Here is a 17,707-nt window from a genome sequence, read left to right as displayed (position 1 = left end):
TGGTAAACCCCCCAAATGCCTACATAAGCTGAGGCAGGGCTGGACCAAAACAGGTAGCTAGGAATTCAATCCAGGTCTCCCACGTGGGTAATAGGAACCCAAGTCCTTGAGCCATCACATGCTGCCTCCCAGGGTGCACAGTAACGGGAAGCTGGAATCAAAAGTGGAGCTGGGACTCAGACCCAGGCACTCCGATATGGGATGTGGGCGTCCCAAGCCACGTCTTAACCACTGCACCAGCTGCCTTTAAACACTTATTTTTTTGACTGACAGAGTGAATGGGGAGGGAGAGAGGAAGAAAGGAGGGGAGATCTCCCATCTGTTGGTTGTTCCCAAATGGCCAAATGGGCAGGGTGGGGCCGGGTTGAAGCTAGGTGTCAGGAACTTGATCTGAGTCTCCTCTGTGGGTAGCAGGGACCCAACCACATGGGCCATCCTCTGCTGCTTTCCCAGGCTCATTAACAGGGAGCTGGAGTGGAAGTGGAACAGTGGGGACTTGAACTAGCACTGTAAGATGCCAGTGTCACAAGCAGCAGCTTAACCACTGCACCACCGTGCTGGCCTCAGCATTGCAATATTCTCGTAGACAGAGACACTTTCATATGTTTTAAGAGAACATTATTAGGCCAGCACTGTAGCCTAGCAGGCTAAGTTTCTGCCTGCGGCTGGTTCGTACCCCAGCTGCTCCTCTTCCAATCCAGCTCTCTGCTATGACCTGGGAAAGCAGTAGAGGATGGCCCAAGTCCCTGGGCCCTGCACCAATGTAGGAGACACGGAAGCAGCTCCTGGCTCCTGGCTTCAGATCCTCTCAACTCTAGCCATTGTAACTGATTGGGGAGTGAACCAGCAGATGGAAGACTTCTCTCTCTGCCTCTGCCTCTCTGTAACTCTGTCTTTCTAATAAATAAATAAAATCTTTAAAAACAAGAGAACATTGTGTGCTAGGTCCCTAATCATTGCTTAATAATAAGTTAAATACAACAGAAAAGGGCCAAAAGAATCATGGAAAACTAGTCATAGGTAGGCAGTGTAATTATATTTAAAATCATATAAGACTATATAGAAAGCATTAAACATATGTATATATAATACCATCATTTAAGCTGTGTGTGTGTGTGTGTATATCCTATCAGGGTAATATATCGATTTATAGTTCCCATTATTAAAAGCAATGTGGCTTTTGGGAATCCCAAAATGACATGTTGGGAATTTCAGTTAGAAAGCAATCACTGTTTTCAGTTGTCGCAAAGCGAGCTGGGAGTTTGCAGCACATGCTTTGGTCTAGCTCTCAGCAGACAAAGCCACAGGGCCAGCATTATCTTCGCTCCAAGGACACTCAGGTTAGATGCCGCATGGAGGTCGACTGTGGCTCATCCCAGGGACCATCCCCTGGACTCAGCCGTCACCCGCCCGCATGGGATTGGGACAGTTGCTTCTCTGTACCTTTCATGTGCTCCTACGGATTCTAGAGCCCTCGAAGACTGCCATTCATCAATTCTAAGTACAGCACACACCCTTTAATTGGTTAAGGATTTAGCTGTAGCCCACGCTTCGGGGGGAAAAAACAAAAGCGTGTCAAATGAAACTCACGTATCCCAGGGCCTTGCAGTGTTTCCCACAGAAGCTCTGGTGACAGGCTGTAAATTACAGGGTGTCCTGGAGCCTGGGAGGAGCAGCAGGCGAAGGGAGGCCAGGCCACCATTCAGCCCTTGTGGCCGATGCTGGAAGTGCACCAGCGGCAGCGCAGTCCAGTCTAGGCGAGGTGGGGCCAAGTGCACACAGGAGCTACATGACCTTGACAAAGGAGTGCTTTCTTCCCCACTGTGGCTTTTCTGTCAACCTTGGAGGGGGACACAGCTTTCTGGGGAGGAGAGAATCTCCTTTGGGTTTGCCAAGGTGAGTGCTACTCTCTCCAGCCATTTAACACTGGTGGGCAAGCACATGAACCTTGAAACCACAGCACAGCAAATTCTCACTCCACAAGTGTTAACAATTTAGATAAATGGTGTTCTGAGATTGAAATTAAGTGGAAGCTGCTCGTGGCCTGGCTCCCACCGGAAGCCACTGCAGTCTGTTCTCTGGATAAGAAGTTTCAGAATTTCTCTGACCCTCCCTCTTTCCTTGAGTTGCCCTTGCTCCACGTTATTCTGATTTCTTCATTGCTCATTTAGCTCCTGCATAGACACATGCACACATATGTACATACACTTTTCTTTCATTTCTAGCCTTCTTTTTAAAACATCTTTGGATAGTACCCCCTATGATACTAATATCTTTTATGCTTTCTCTGTATGAATTTTCACCAGATACAGATCAATATCTGCTGACAAGCAAATCCCAACTTAACTATTCCTGTGTTCAAAAGTCTATTGGTTTTTATTATAGATGTATACACTGTAGAAAAATTGAAATACAGTTAAGTAAAAACAAAAAAAAATTTAATAAACACTGTATTCCCATCACTCAAATTGCCAATGGTGAAACCTCAGTGTGTAGCCTTCACGATATTTTTCTCTGCTTCCTCCAGACAATAATCCATGCCTTTCCATTTTATCAGAATTTTATTTCCTCCAATCTTGCAACCATATTTCCCTGGTTGACCCCAAAATGTCCTTTCCACGTGGTATTCCCAAGACAGTAGCTGTCAATACTAATTGAGGTTTCATCCCTTAAACTTTAGTGTCCAGGTTTGTGGTTTTTTGGTTTTTTGGGTTTTTTTTGTTTGTTTGTTTTTTAAGATTTGTTTATTTTGAAAGAGTTAGAGAAATCTTTCATCTGCTGGTTTACTCCCCAGATGGCCATAATGGCCAGGGCTGAACCAGGTTGAAGCCAGGGGCTTCATCTGGGCCTAAACACTTGGACCAGCTTCTGCTGCTTTTCCCAGGCCACTAGCAAGGAGCTGGACTGGAAGTGGAGCAGCCAGTACATGAACTAGTGCCTGTATGGGATGCCGATGTTGTACACGGTGGCTTTTTATGTGGTACTGAGTTGACAGAGAGACAGGGACAGTTGTCCCACAAAGTGTCCTGCCATCTGGATTTGTCTTGTTGGCTCCATCATACAGAGTTTAGGTCAATAACCTGTCCCCTCCTTTCCTATGAGCTGAGAGTGATAGCCAAAGGCCTGATGGGTTGGAGTTAAACATTTTGGCAAGAGCATACCTCCAGTGAGCCAAATAACTCTTTGTTGGGGGTGTAAGGGGACTATCCCCTATGCTATGTGGGTATTGAATAGTATTCCTTACCTCTCCCCCACTAAATGTCAGTAGCACCCCCTTCCCGGCTGCACAAGCAAGAATGTCTCCAGGCATTTTCAAATGCCCTCCAGAGTCAACTCCACCCTGCATTGAGAACCAGTGTTTCTATCTTAAGGAAAAGAGACCAGGAATGTTGGTGAGGAGTACTTACTAGCTGCTTTCGTAGAATTAGTGTAAGTGTCCTCTCCGTGGTGGAAGTACCGCCAGTCAGTTGTGGCAATACAGACACAGCCTCTAAGTACTTACTCCTGCGGACAGAACTCTCAGAGAAGGCAAAATGCAGGCTGGGTAGGCTCCCCAAGAAGCTCCTTCTCCAGTGTCTGAGGGTATGCCCGTTCCCAGCATCCACTGCAACCCGAGCTCAGCTGCTGCCACCTAGCATCTTCCTCCCTGATGTGGGGACTGTTGTTGCCCGGTACTCATACCCAAGTCCACGTCCCTCCTCCAAAGCAGGCTTCCTGCTGCAGCAACCAGGGAAGAAGAACAGGAGGAGGGAGGGCAGGGCAGCCAGTCCCAGCCCTGGCCCCATTCAAATAGCCTCTCTCTCTAGCCCCTGGCCCCATCACGCGCGAGACCTCAGTCCTAACTCCTGTAGCCTAGCGTCTGTCTGACTTGCCAAGCCAGAGTGTGGCTTCAAACTGCAGATGGGTCTGCCTTTGGCTCTGCCATCAGCACCCTGTCAGCTTGCTGTGCATCCACAGTCTTTCTGTATGAGATGTGTAAAATGGGGTGGAGACAGTGATAGGGTATAGAAGACACACTTTGTTGCTGCTTCATTTAAAAGCCAACAGGATAAATCTGAGGTTGGAATCCTCCAGGAGAATCCGGAAGTCAGTGCCACCGGACAGGGGGACAGGGAGGGGGGCCTCCTGGTGAGAAGCATTGAGTAGGAACAAGGGGGAAAGAAGCAGGTGGGCAGTCCCTCCTGCTGGTGAAGACATGAAAGAATGCCAGCCTGCCTGGGGAAGCATTGCAGAGCCAGGACAACCGAGAACTTGAGAGTATTGAAACAGCACATGGTGCCCCATGAACACATGTGATTTTTATGTAGCAATTAAATAGAAAGAGTGTGTGCATAGGGACATGGCCAGCTAAGAACTGAGGTTTATAGAGAAGATACAGAGACCAGAAAGGAATAAACAGAGGGCTAGAGATTCTAAAAGCAAACAGTTTTCTAGAGGCGGAAGCCGACAGGACCGACTCCACTCTGCAGGAAGTTTTCTGATGAGCCAAGACTAGCCACATGGGTTGGAAAGCACAGAAAGACACACGACGGGAGCTTGCCAAGACAGCAAGGGGCCAGCATGAGCCTAACCTAGCAGAAAAAGGTAACACAACAAGGCCGGCGCCGCGGCTCACTAGGCTAATCCTCTGCCTACGGTGCCGGCACCCTGGGTTCTAGTCCTGGTCTGTTGCTCCTCTTCCTGTCCAGCTCTCTGCTGTGGCCCGGAAGGGCAGTGGAGGAGGCCCAAGTGCTTGGGCCCTGCACCAGCATGGGAGACCAGGAGAAGCACCTGGCTCCCGGCTACAGATCGGTGCAGTGCGCCAGCCTTAGCGACCATTTGGGAGGTGAACCAATGGAAGGAAGACCTTTCTCTGTCTCTCACTGTCTAAAAATCTGTCAAAAAAACAAACCACAACAAGACCTTTCAGACCACGGGCCACCGATGCATCGAGCAACTCAGCGTGGTGAGCAGCCACATGTACCCAGATGTTCCCTGGCAAGGGCCAGCTTCCCTGCCCTGAAAGCCAGACAGAGCCAGGAGAGTTCAGAGAAAGCAGAAGAACACCTGGCACCCAGAAGCAGTTCAAGGCCAGGCCCATGTGACTACATCCCAGGCGCAGAACCTTCTGGTCCCCACTGTGATAGCCATTCACAGGGTCCTTCAGAAACCCCTGCACAAGGCCCAAGTCTAAAAGGGATCAGTGTTTCCCTGACTTACCCAGACCAGATAAGAGCATTCTAGCAACGCTACACAAGGAGGCACTCTGTCAATCCATGGCCAGACTGCACAGTGGATTATTAGACACATGGTTTGTGAATGTGGTTGGGGTGGGGAATGGCAAGTCAACATCACTGGAACATCCAGCCCCAATCCCTGTTAGCGTCGTTAACTTCGGGTTCTGATAGATGGTGGATGGATCAGACTTCTAGAGTATGAAGGCCAGAAGCAAGCAATTGTCCTGTTGTTTTCCCATTTCACAGATAAAGGGGCCAGAACCCTAGACGGTTAAGAAGAATCCCAGGGAAGTATGGAGCCCTAAGCCCCTCCTAGAAGTCCAGCCTTCCCCCATCCAAGTCCCACCCAAATGTATAGTATTTCAACAGGGCACTGAGCAGATGCCACCATGATGGGCTGGGTGATGTTAGAATTACAGGCTTTACAACCGCTGCAGCAGTCAACATCCCATCTTATTGGTAATGAGCCACGTGCAGAAACAGAATGCCCAGTTCAAAGGGACACAGAAAGGACAGGTGGACATCAAACACGGGTGGAGAGAATCCAGGTTCTCTTCATAAGTTGTAACAAATTCAGAACTTAAAATAAGAAAGTTCAAGGAAAACAAAGTAGTAGTTAGAAGTTCCCAGAAAAAGGCAGCAGTTTAACACACCACTCGGGATGCCTGCAGCCTGTATCAGACTCCTTGGGATCAAGTGCCTGCTCTGCTTCCAGTTCTAGCTTCCTGCTAATGCACACCCTGGGAGCCAGGAGGTGATCACTCAAGTCACTGAGTTCCTGCCACCTGTGTGGGGGACCCAGACTGGGTCTGGTCTTCTGGCTTCAGCCTGGCATAGCACTGGTGTTGTAGGCATCTGGGGAATGAACCAGTGGATGGAAGACCTCCCCCTCTCCCCCATCTATCCCCCCCACCCCGTGTGTGTGTGTGTGTGTGTCTGGCTGTGTCCAGTGTCATTACCAAGGTCCTGCTCATTAAAGAGGAAAGCAAGGGGGTCCAGGCGAGAAAAGGTGATGTGGCAATAAAAGCAGAGGTAGGAGTGATGCAGAACCAGAAGCCAAGAACCATGGGCAGCCCCTGGGAGTCTGAAAAGGTGAGGAAATGGATGCTATCCCTGAAGCAGCACAGCCTCAAAGACTCATTGGGGCGGGGGGGGGATGGGGATGGGGGACTCCTGACTCTCTTCTCTGACCCCAGCTGTAAAAGACTAATTTTTACAGCGTTAAACCACCGAATGTGTGGTCTTTGATACAGCAGCAATAGGAAACGAATGCAGGCTGCATTAATAGTGGTTAGAAGGATGAGCATTATGGCACAGCAGGCTAAGCTGCTGCCTGGGACACCCATGTCCCAAACTGGAGTGTTGCTCAAGTCCCAGCTACTCCATCCTTCCAATCCAGCTTCCTGCTGATGCACCTGCAAGGCAGTAGGTGATGGCCCAAGTGCTTGGGTTCCTGCCACTCACGTGGGAGACCCAGATGGAGTTCCAGACTCCTGGTTTTGACCTGGCTCAGCCCCAGCTGTTGCAGGCATGTAGGGAGTAAACCAGCAGATAGAAAATCTCCATCTCTGGCACTCTGCCTTTCAAATAAATTTAAGAAAAGTCATTAGAGTACCAGGCCAAATTGTACAGTGCACTCATTGGATCATATCCGAAATGTTGGGCTCCACCCGATTTTACTTAATGCTGCTCCACTTCCAATCCAACTTCCTGCTAATGCATCTTGGGAGGCAGATGATCACTCAAGTGACTGGGCCCTGGCCACCCTCATAGAGACTCCAGTAGAGTTACCAAGCTCCTGGCTTTGGCCTGGCCCAACCTTGGCTTCTGTGGGAATTTGGGGAGTGAATCAGTGGGTCGAAGATCTCTCTGCCTTTCAAAATGTAATAAATTTTTTTAAATTATCCTAACCCCAGAGAGCAGACTTAGTACAAAGAACTTGGTGTCACAGGGAAATTCAAGTCTTCCTAGTGAAGACACTTGGAAGAATTCTCAGAGCTGCCAAGTAAGTGCTGTACCTCCCTCGGCAGTAAGCTTCCCATGGCCAGAGGCCAGATGGTCACAGTTGGGTAATACTGGAAAGGAGTCAGCCACCTCCTCGAGCTTGAGCATAAAGACCACTCCCTTTACACTAAGATTTGCAGATCTGACGGCTCTAGAAAGACAAGGCATCTGAGTATTTTCACCAGAGTCTAGATCCTTCCTAATGCTAAAATTTCATGAGCGTTTTATGTACATTTCCTTATGTATTAAATCTCATGGAAAATAAAATACGGTAGCAGATATTCTCACTTCTCTTGCTTATGTAACTCCCGATGCTGTGTTTAAATTGCTTTGGGAGCTGTCATCTCGGTAGGTAAGTAGAATATTTAGGTCAGTATCTCACAGTTGTCAAAGATGACAAGGCCCCATGGTTGGATCCCAGGCAGAACCTGCAGCATCTCCCACGCCCACCCCTTAGACTCACTGGGACTCCCATTGTGCTCTGGCTTAAGAGTGGCCACACCAGCTGGCACCGCGGCTCACTAGGCTAATCCTCTGCCTTGCGGTGCCGGCACACCGGGTTCTAGTCCCGGTCAGGGCACCGGATTCTGTCCCGGTTGCCCCTCTTCCAGGCCAGCTCTCTGTTGTGGCCAGGGAGTACAGTGGAGGATGGCCCAAGTGCTTGGGCCCTGCACCCCATGGGAGACCAGGATAAGTACCTGGCTCCTGCCATCGGATCAGCGCGGTGCGCTGGCCGCAGCGCACTAACCGCGGCGGCCATTGGAGGGTGAACCAACGGCAAAAGGAAGACCTTTCTGTCTCTCTCACTGTCCACTCTGCCTGTCAAAAAAAAAAAAAATACATAAATAAAAAATAAATAAAAGAGTGGCCACACCTCAGTTTAGTCCCCAACTCGCTACAGAGCAGGAGGCTGCGCAGGCAGAGACATGTGCAAGGAAGATGATCGGAGCTGTGGGTTCCTCCCCTGTAACAGTGGGGTGCCCAGGGTCAGGGCAGTCTGCTGCACAGCAGTGACCATCTGGCTTCTTCCACCTGCCTCAAGTTTCTCAACATGGAAAAAAGTTATCCAGCTAGGGGCCTACTGCACCCACGCCTCTGGATGACACTACTGCTGCTTGATTTGCAAGAGAAAAAGTCAACTGAAAAATAAAAACATTTCTCTGGGCTGGCGCTGTGGCGCAGTGAGTTAACACCCTGGCCTGAAGCACCGGCATCCCATATGGGCATCAGTTCTAGTCCCGGCTGCTCCTCTTCCAATCCAGCTCTCTGCTATGGCCTGGGAAAGCAGTAGAAGATGGCCCAAGTCCTTGGGCCCCTGCACCCGCGTGGGAGACCTGGAACAAGCTCCTGGCTTCAGATGGGCACAGCTCCGGATGTTGTGGCCATCTGGGGAGTGAACCATCGGACAGAAGACCTCTCTCTCTGTGCCTCTCCCTCTGTGTAACTCTGACTTTCAAATAAAATAAATCTTTAAAAAAAAAAAAAATTTCTCCCCAGGTCATACCCTGCTTCTCACACTGAATTCCCTGTCTTAGAGGTGCACAGGCCACAGGTTTCCCACATGGCTCTCACGCAAGCACCAGGCACCACCTGCCAGCTCCAGCCCATGGAAGGCGGACAAGAATGCCTGTGGCAGTTGATGAAAACATTCTCGGTCAGCGTGTCTGGACAAGCACCCATTTATCGCACAGCCAGAAGTGATTGTGACCATAGCTACCTTTAGACACAATATTGACCTGCCTGTTGATGCTGTTCCTAAGTTGCTACCTCCCTTCATGCTCCTTTGTCTTCTCCTTCAGTGGCTTAGCGTGTGTTTGAATCCCTGTTTGTTAGATTTCTGTTTGAATTCAGTTGCTTTTTTTTTTGACTGGAGAAAAGGAAACCACGGTTAAAGATTGTGCTCTCAGAAATGGATAAGTTTGTTTCTTTGCACCTGTGACCTGCAGGGGTTGAGGCCTAACGTTTGCCTGTTGGCAGCACCAGCAAGTGGCTGAGGGCACTGGGGTAGCTTTCCAAGTCTCCATTACACTCCCCACCACCGTCCCAGATCTACACCCAAGTAAAAGCCGAGAGTTTGCCCTGTAGGTGCCCACCCGCAGCCCCACTCCACTGGCTTGTCCGCACCCTCCCGCGGCGAGTTCTGCAGCTGCCACTGAAGTTGATAAGGCATGCGGGCCTCAGGCGAGGGGTGAGCACTGCACAGTTGTCCCCGAGCATGGTCGACATGGGTGTTCCACGCAAGAAGATACACATCGGATTCTCACCGACACATTCAAACTTGAAATTCCAGAGGCATTTTTCTACCAAAAGACAAAGTCTTGCGGGAATCCTTTCACCTCTGAGTAATGATGGTTCCTGGGGCACAGTGGGTTACACTGCTGCTCGGGATACCTGCATCCCACGTTAGGGTGCCTGGGTCAGTTCCCGCCTCAGCTTTCTGATAGTGCACCTGGGAGACAGCAGGTGCTGGCTCAAGTGCTTGAGCCCCTTTGTGGAACCTCAGTGGGTTTTCAGGCTCCTGGCTTTGGCCTGGCCATTGCAGGCATATGAGGGATGAACCAGCAGAAGGAATCTCTCTCTCTTCTCCCCCCAGCTTGCCCATGTTTTAAGTGAAAAATTACGCTCAGACTTGGTTTCATTGAAATAAGAGGTAAAAAGAAAAATCACCTCTTAATGTGGGCGTTCAGAGTCCTGTTTGTATTTTGCATTGTGAGATGCCTCGTTTCTTTTTCCAGGACTACACTTTGTTATACGAAGAGGCAAAGTATTTCCAGCTTCAGCCCATGCTGCTGGAGATGGAAAGATGGAAGCAGGACAGAGAAAGTGGTCGCTTCGCACGGCCCTGCGAGTGCCTCGTGGTGCGGGTGGCCCCCGACCTCGGAGAGAGGATCACGCTCAGCGGCGACAAGTCCTTGATAGAAGAGGTGTTTCCGGAGATTGGTGACGTGATGTGCAACTCCGTCAACGCCGGCTGGAATCACGACTCCACGCATGTCATCAGGTTTCCACTCAATGGCTACTGTCACCTCAACTCAGTCCAGGTACGGCGTCACTGTGCGTGGCACGCACCATATGTCACTCCTAATGCTGTTCCTTCACCTCGCCTTTGCTCTCGTGTAACAGGGCTGTTGGACAGAGGGTGAGGCTTCCCACTACAGCAGGCATTCTACAAATCTATTGAACACCTACTATATGCCAGGGGCTGGGGTAAGCCCTGGAGCTGTGGTCATGGAACCTTTATTATAGGAACAGGGTCAGGGGCTACTGCCAATCAACATAATATTACCAGGTAATGGCGAGGGGATTACTAGGGTAAAGTACTCCAGACAGTGGGCTCAGCAAGTTCTGGAAGACCGGAAATGGGAGAGAGCTAGGCATGTTGAGAAACATCAGGCGAACCAGTGTGGTTTGAGGAAGGTGAACCAAGGAGCGAGAGTTCTAGCACACAGGGACAGGAGTGGCCAGGAACAGGTCGTGGAGAGCCTGCTGGAGGGTGCTAAGCACAGGAGGATTTTTCTAATTTGGTTTCTTTTGGTTGGGATTTATTTGCCTGTGTGAGTTAAATGGAAAGCCATGGAAGGGTTTTTGAGCAAAACACTGACCTGACACAGTTCATATTTTAGCATGAATACTCCAGCAGCAGGTGGGAAATAGCAGAAACAGAGTGGTTAGAAGGCCATGGCTCCAGTGGTAGCTGTGAAGGGCCCAGTTTTGAGTGTCCTCGTGTAGTGCCAACAAGACTTTTTGACAGTGGCTGTTTGTTCTTAGACAAGCCCAGGTCTACGGCATTTGTCAGGAGCTGGGTGGTGGAAGTGCCATTGGTTAAGGTGGAGAACTCTATGGGAGGAGACTTGGGTGGAATTCAGAACTTGGAGTTATACCGTGGGAGGTCCCATGGGCCTTAGATGCCGGTGGGTATTGTCTGCCTGTACAGGCACTGTCTTCCTGTAACAACTCGGAGAGGGTAAGCATTGCTGATCCTCCTCTTGCCGATGAGAAAAGAGACACACCTGGGTCTCGGCTCTAGCTCTGTGTGACGCACAACTATCTGAATGCAGTGGAGTAGGGAATTCTTGTTTTTTTCCCTCTCATTTATTTGAAAGGCAGAGAGTTCCCATCAGTAGATTCACTCCCAAAATGCCCTCAGTGGTTGAGGATACCAAAGCTGAGGGCAGGAACTCATTCCAGGTCTCTTTATGTGACTGGAAAAGACTCAAATACTTGAGTTATCACCACTGCCTTCCAGGGTCCACATTAGCAGCCCTCAGGAGTCAGGACCCAGAGCCAGAAGTGAAACCCAGATACTCTGATAAAATATACAGGTGCCCTAACCACTAAGCGCAAACACCTGCCCCCTCATACCCCTTGTTAGCTGGAGTGGGCCCATGCCTGTGTTCTATGTTTAGCCACCAAAACTGCTCCCAGAGCACAGACTAGAAGCTCGTTCCATGACTATGGCTTTTATGTTTTTGAACGGATTGTGAGAGAATAGCAGAAAATGACCCCTAAGTGTGATGGAGGAAGGCACACACTCCTAGTAGCAGGGTGGCCTCTGGGCTGCGCATTTTCACCTACGTGGATGGCGCCCCCTGGAGGTGTGTGGCACTCTCACCTGCCCTGCAGTGATCCTCAGCAGCCTCAGCTCCTCTCATAGCCCAGTAAGCCTTTCCTGGCCCCCACACCCCTTGCCCAGGCCCTCCCCGGGGCGGATGCAGGGGCAGAACCACGAAGTCAGGACTGGAAGACCTCAGCCCCACCCCTCGGCTGGTGAACTAACTGGCATCATCAATTCATGTGCTTCACACGTTTTCCAGATCCAGAGTGGAAATTTTCATCCAAACATCTTCCATGTACTACTCGGCCATGACCCACTCCCGCTTCCTGTTTTACTGACCAAGAAATGAGAACAAACTTGTAGGCACCCAGAGACTGGGATAGGGCATCTGACACCTGGTACCCCACTGAGGGGTTTTAACATCCTCAACTGATGAGGAAACTAAGAAACTAAGTTGATGTTTAAAAAGCAGTGGCCTTGGGCCGGCGCCGCGGCTCACTTGGCTAATCCTCCACCTGTGGCACTGGCACCTCGGGTTCTAGTCCCGGTTGCCCCTCTTCCAGTTCAGCTCTCTGCTGTGGCCTGGGAAGGCAGTGGAGGATGGCCCAAATGCTTGGGCCCTGCACCCATGTGGGAGACCAGGAGGAAGCACCTGGCTCCTGGCTTCAGATCAGCACAGCACGCCAGCCATCATGGCCATTTTGGGGGGTGAACCAACGGAAGGAAGACCTTCCTCTGTCTCTGTCTCACTCTGGCTGTCAAAAAGAAAAAAAAAAAAAAAGCATTGGCCTCATACACTATTTGCATTATATTGAAATAAGCTTTTGACCACATCCAGGGTAACACTGGATCATACTGAATAATGTTATGCAGGTCAGGCCCCTGAGGACGGAAGAGGCCTCCTGATTTTCTTAGGCAGTCCTCCCTCAGTGTCCTCAAAGGGCTGATTCCAGGACTTCCCCAAACCCCACCCGTATACCAGCATCTGCAGCTGCTTCTGTCCCTGGTATGAAATGGTGCAGTATCTGCACTAACCCATGCCCATCCTCCTGTCTTTGAATCCTCTCTAGATCACCAATACAATGTTAACTGTTAGACGATCACTTAGGGAATAATGACAAGAAAAAGCCTGCCCGTGTGGAGGACACACAACCATCACAGGCCTGGCATTTTTGGTCTGTAGTCCGTCGTGTTGCCAGATGCAGAACCCATGAACACAGTGGGCCAACTGCACAAGCAATCTAGTAACCACAACTCCAGCGACAGACAACACGGAGGCCAGAGTTGGGTTCTGAATTGTTCCCAGCCTCCTTGTCTCTCCTAATCAGGGCTCAGCCCCGCTTCCAGAGGGTGGTGTAGCCAGGCTAACTGGGCTGGCTCCTGCTGACAGGCTGCATTCCTGCCTAGAGAATTCTCCTTGCAGGGAGCCCTAGGTCTTTTCATTTACCTGCCATGAACACACATCTTGACTTGGCAATTAGGGATTGTTTTCTTCATCCTGTGCACTATAAATTTACCCACAGAAATACAGCACTTTGGGGTACAATGTTCATTTGTTTTCATAAGGACTGTATTCTCTCAAATTTGCCAGCATTTGAGGTTTAATTTAGAAAACACACTCTTGATTTCCAGTCTCATCTGTTGCAAAAACAGACTATGTTCCATGTAAAAGTAGGTGAACAAAAATATTTTTTAAAAACAGTTCACTTTATATGGACTGTATTTTGAGGGTTATTTAGCAACATTTCACTTATCCCAAAAATCTTAGTATTGAGTCATCTTGTCAGGTAAGGAAGTAATTTAATTATATCCAAAACCCCAGCAGAGAATATTTGCAAGTCTAATATTTGGATTCCTCAAGAAACACAGAGCTCCGGGCCAGTGCCGTGGCTTAACAGGCTAATCCTCCGCCTTGCAGCGCTGGCACACCGGGTTCTAGTCCCGGTCGGGGCGCCGGATTCTGTCCCAGTTGCCCCTCTTCCAGGCCAGCTCTCTGCTATGGCCTGGGAAGGCAGTGGAGGATGGCCCAAGTGCTTGGGCCCTGCACCTGCATGGGAGACCAGGAGAAGCACCTGGCTCCTGGCTTCGGATCAGTGCGTTGCGCCGGCCGCAGCGCACTGGCCGCAGCAGCCATTGGAGGGTGAACCAACGGCAAAAAGGAGGACCTTTCTCTGTCTCTGTCCACTCTGCCTGTCAAAAAAAAAAAATCTTTGGCATAAAAAAAGAAAGAAACAGAGCTCCAGAGGAGTTTTCTGTGGGATTTTTTTTTTTTTTTTTTTGGCCTGAGGGTTGCAGGTGCTATTTCCTGCATTTAAGGGTGTCAGAGGGACAGGTGTGGAGCCTAGTGATTAAGATGCCCACAGCCCACATCCTAGTGCCCGGGTTAGACACCTGCCCCTGGCTCCTGACCCCAGCTTCCTGCTAATGCAAACATGGGGAGGTAGCAGTGGTGGCTGACATCACAGGGTTCCTGCCACCCACAAGAGACTTCGATTGAGTTCCCAGATCCCAACTCAGCCCCTATCCAGCCCTGATGTTGGGGGCTTTGAAGGGCAAACCAGCATACAGGAGCTCTCAGTGTCTCTCCCTCAATTTTTGCCAGTATTTCTCTTCCTCTCCCCCCTCAAAAAACAAACAACTCTGAGTCAGACACGTAGTGACAAATGAAGGGATTTTTTGAGAGGCAGAGTGCACAGTGAGAGAGAGAGAGAAAGGTCTTCCTTTTCCGCTGGTTCACCCCCACCCCCACCCCCAATGGCCTCTGCGGCCGGCGCACCACGCTCATCCGAAGCCAGGAGCTTCTTCCTGGTCTCCCATGCGGGTGCAGGGCCCAAGCACTTGGGCCATCCTCCACTGCCTTCCCGGACTGCAGCAGAGAGCTGGATAGGAAGAGGAGCAACTGGGTCTAGACCCCGGTGTGCCGGCGCCGCAGGTGGAGGATTAGCCTGTTGAGCCACGGCACCACCTGGGATCTTTCTTGCATTAAGTATTTTATCTCAAAATTAAAGACTAGGTCGGCGCCGTGGCTTAACAGGCTAATCCTCCGCCTTGCGGCGCCGGCACACCGGGGTCTAGTCCCGGTTGGGGTGCCGGATTCTGTCCCGGTTGCCCCTCTTCCAGGCCAGCTCTCTGCTATGGCCCGGGAAGGCAGTGGAGGATGGCCCAAGTGCTTGGGCCCTGCACCTGCATGGGAGACCAGGAGAAGCACCTGGCTCCTGGCTTCGGATCAATGAGATGCGCTGGCCGCAGTGGCCATTGGAGGGCGAACCAACGGCAAAAAGGAAGACCTTTCTCTCTATCCACTCTGCCTGTCAAAAAAAAAAAAAAAAAAAAATTAAAGACTAGTTTATATGGTTTATGTTTATACAAGAAGGGTAGAATCTTTGTTTTGGATTTTTTTTTAATTTTATTTTTATTTGACAGGTAGTTACAGTGAGAGAGACAGGAAGGTCTTCCTTCCGTTGGCTCACTCCCCAAATGGCCACTACGGCCAGTGCTGCGCCAATCTGAAGCCAGGAGCCAGGTGCTTCTTGGTCTCCCATGAGGGTGCAGGAGCCCAAGCACCTGGGCCATCCTCCGCTGCTTCCCAGGCCACAGCAGAGAGCTGGACTGGAAGAGGAACAGCTGGGACTAGAACCCGGCGCCCATATGGGATGCCGGCGCCGCAGGCGGAGGATTAACCAAGTGAGCCACGGCGCCGGCCCTGGATATATTTTCTAATACATAGGCATTGCATGTATTTTTCCCTCCTTGAATGCATTTCAGTTGCCATACGTTTGAAAACCTATAGATAGACCTCAGCTGTATTCAGCAGTCCATTTGTTCTGCTATTGGAGTTAATCAGTCTAACAAGCTGAAATACAGAAAAAGTACCTGGTATTGGGGAACTCGGAGTTGAAAGCACAAATGAATCACTGGCTAAGTAAATTCAAATACCACTCTTCCCATACATAGTCTTTATCACCTTGCCAAACACGTTAGTGATAAATGAGCTTTGAAACATGAACCCCATTTTTTCGAGAAGGCAGTATTACAATAGACACACACAGAGACACACACAGGATTGGAAGCAAAACAGACCCGAGTTGGGAAGCCAGGTCCATGCCACACTAACCACAAGCCTCAGTTTGCTCATCAATAAAATGGAGCCAACATGACTGGGTGTTGTCACTAGCAAGTATAAAGCAAGCACGTGATGTCACATTGTAGGACTTAGAGATGTTTGCTCCCTCCCTCCTGCCCTTTAATCCTGGGTCTCCCTGTGAGAGAAGCTCAAAGAGACACAAGAGTTGGAAGAGATGGACCAGTGCTGCAGATTTGGTACGTGCCTTTGGAGTCCTTATGTGGCCATAGCACCTGCCCACCCCTCACTGGATGCTTGTCTTGCCCCTTGCAGGTCCTCGAGAGGTTGCAACAAAGAGGATTTGAAATCGTGGGCTCCTGTGGGGGAGGAGTGGACTCGTCCCAGTTCAGCGAATACGTCCTGCGGCGGGAACTGAGGCGGACGCCGCGCGTACCCTCTGTGATCCGGATAAAGCAAGAGCCCCTGGACTAACGGACCTATTTCTTACGCACAAAGAGGAAAACACACACCACACAACGCAAACAGAAAAGGGACATTTATGCGCAGTTGGGACAGCAAACCAAGTCCTGGACCTAAAATTGAATGAAAGACACATTTATATCCAATAGAGACCACACCTGTATTCACATGGGAACAATTGGAATAGCGATATCCTCAAGGTGTAAAAAATATATAAATATATATATATGTCAAAAGGTAGGAAATGCAAAAAAGAAACAAAAAAAGAAAAGGTAATAGCTTCAGTTGGTGCTGTGATGGCCGTGAAGTGTCCTGGGCTTCCCAAGGCCTCTGACCAATAAACAAGCCATGAGCGGGAGGTCGCAGTCTCCTTACAGTTTCCATTGCCAACAGCCATCCGTTGTTCCTTTTTCCTTTGTCATTTTTTTCTTTTTTTTTTTTTTTTTAAGACACCTTGAATCGAGTTTCTTTGCATTTGGGGGTTTCATGTCTCTTTAGGCGGGGACCAGGCAGGACTTCAGAAAAACTCTGAGCACATTGCATTTAAAAGACGTTTAGACATGAAATTTTAAATGTAGTTTGTACAGAAGTCACACTTTTTTGTCTGCCTCACAGATGTGAACTTTACTTTGTTTTTAAACGGATCAGTTTTGCAAAGGGGCCAGAATTATTACTTGTTAGAGTTGCTCCAGTTTGAGTCTGCTGCTTTCCTACAGTTTTTCAAATTTTATAATGTATTAAATACAATAAACTTTTAAAAATAAGGTCTGTGTGAAACACACGTGTTGGGGTAAGGCCAGATTAAAATGAATTTTTTTTATTATTGTCTGTGTTGAGTATCAAAACAAGCCTTAAAGCTGGGGCCAGTTTTGAAGACAAAACCCTACCAAAGGATAAGAATGTCATCACCTGTTCTAGACAGTTCTCTCTTGACTCAGCACACGTCATTCCCCATGCTTTGCTTTTCTATACTGGTTAAGAAGGAAGATTTCTCTTGTTATGAAAGGGAGACACACCTATTTCAGTTGTCTGTGGCTACAGAGCAAACCACACTAAGATTTCATGGCTTACAACATTTTCTCTGCTGGCGATTCCGTGTGTGGTCTTTGCTGGGCTTCAGCCCCATATGATGTCATCCAAGGGCAAGGTTGGACAGGATGGCCAAGGTGGCTCACCCAGATGGCTGGCAGTGATACTGGCTGTTGGCCTCCATGTGGCTTGGGCTTCTCTCTGCATAGTAACCGGGCTCCGAGAAGGAGTGTCCCAAGCTTAAGTGTGCCAAGAAAGAGGCAGTGGAAGCCACAGCGTGCTAGAAGGCTAGGCCTGGACCTGCACATGTGCTTCAGCTGCTTTCTGTTGACTGAACAGAGCCAGCCGAGACTCGGGGAG

At 49.6% G+C, this 17,707-nt stretch overlaps 1 protein-coding gene across 2 annotated transcripts in view; it reads left to right on the top strand.

The window, feature by feature from the left end:
- KCTD1 (potassium channel tetramerization domain containing 1) overlaps positions 1 to 17,103 on the top strand; it is a 114,002-nt gene extending 96,899 nt beyond the window's left edge. For both annotated transcript variants that reach the window (XM_062201499.1, XM_062201498.1), the window contains exons 4-5: positions 9,956 to 10,261; positions 16,172 to 17,103. In XM_062201499.1, the coding sequence (XP_062057483.1) occupies positions 9,956 to 10,261; positions 16,172 to 16,330 (465 nt within the window). In that variant the 3' untranslated portion in view covers positions 16,331 to 17,103. The remainder of the gene's footprint in view (positions 1 to 9,955; positions 10,262 to 16,171) is intronic.
- Positions 17,104 to 17,707: the final 604 nt, after the last annotated feature.

The sequence above is a fragment of the Lepus europaeus genome, chromosome 9 (genome assembly GCF_033115175.1).
Source record: "Lepus europaeus isolate LE1 chromosome 9, mLepTim1.pri, whole genome shotgun sequence".
In the NCBI taxonomy this organism is placed as follows: domain Eukaryota; kingdom Metazoa; phylum Chordata; class Mammalia; order Lagomorpha; family Leporidae; genus Lepus; species Lepus europaeus.
The sequence above is the reverse complement of the archived record's forward strand: the minus strand, read 5'-3'. Positions and strand labels throughout refer to the sequence as shown.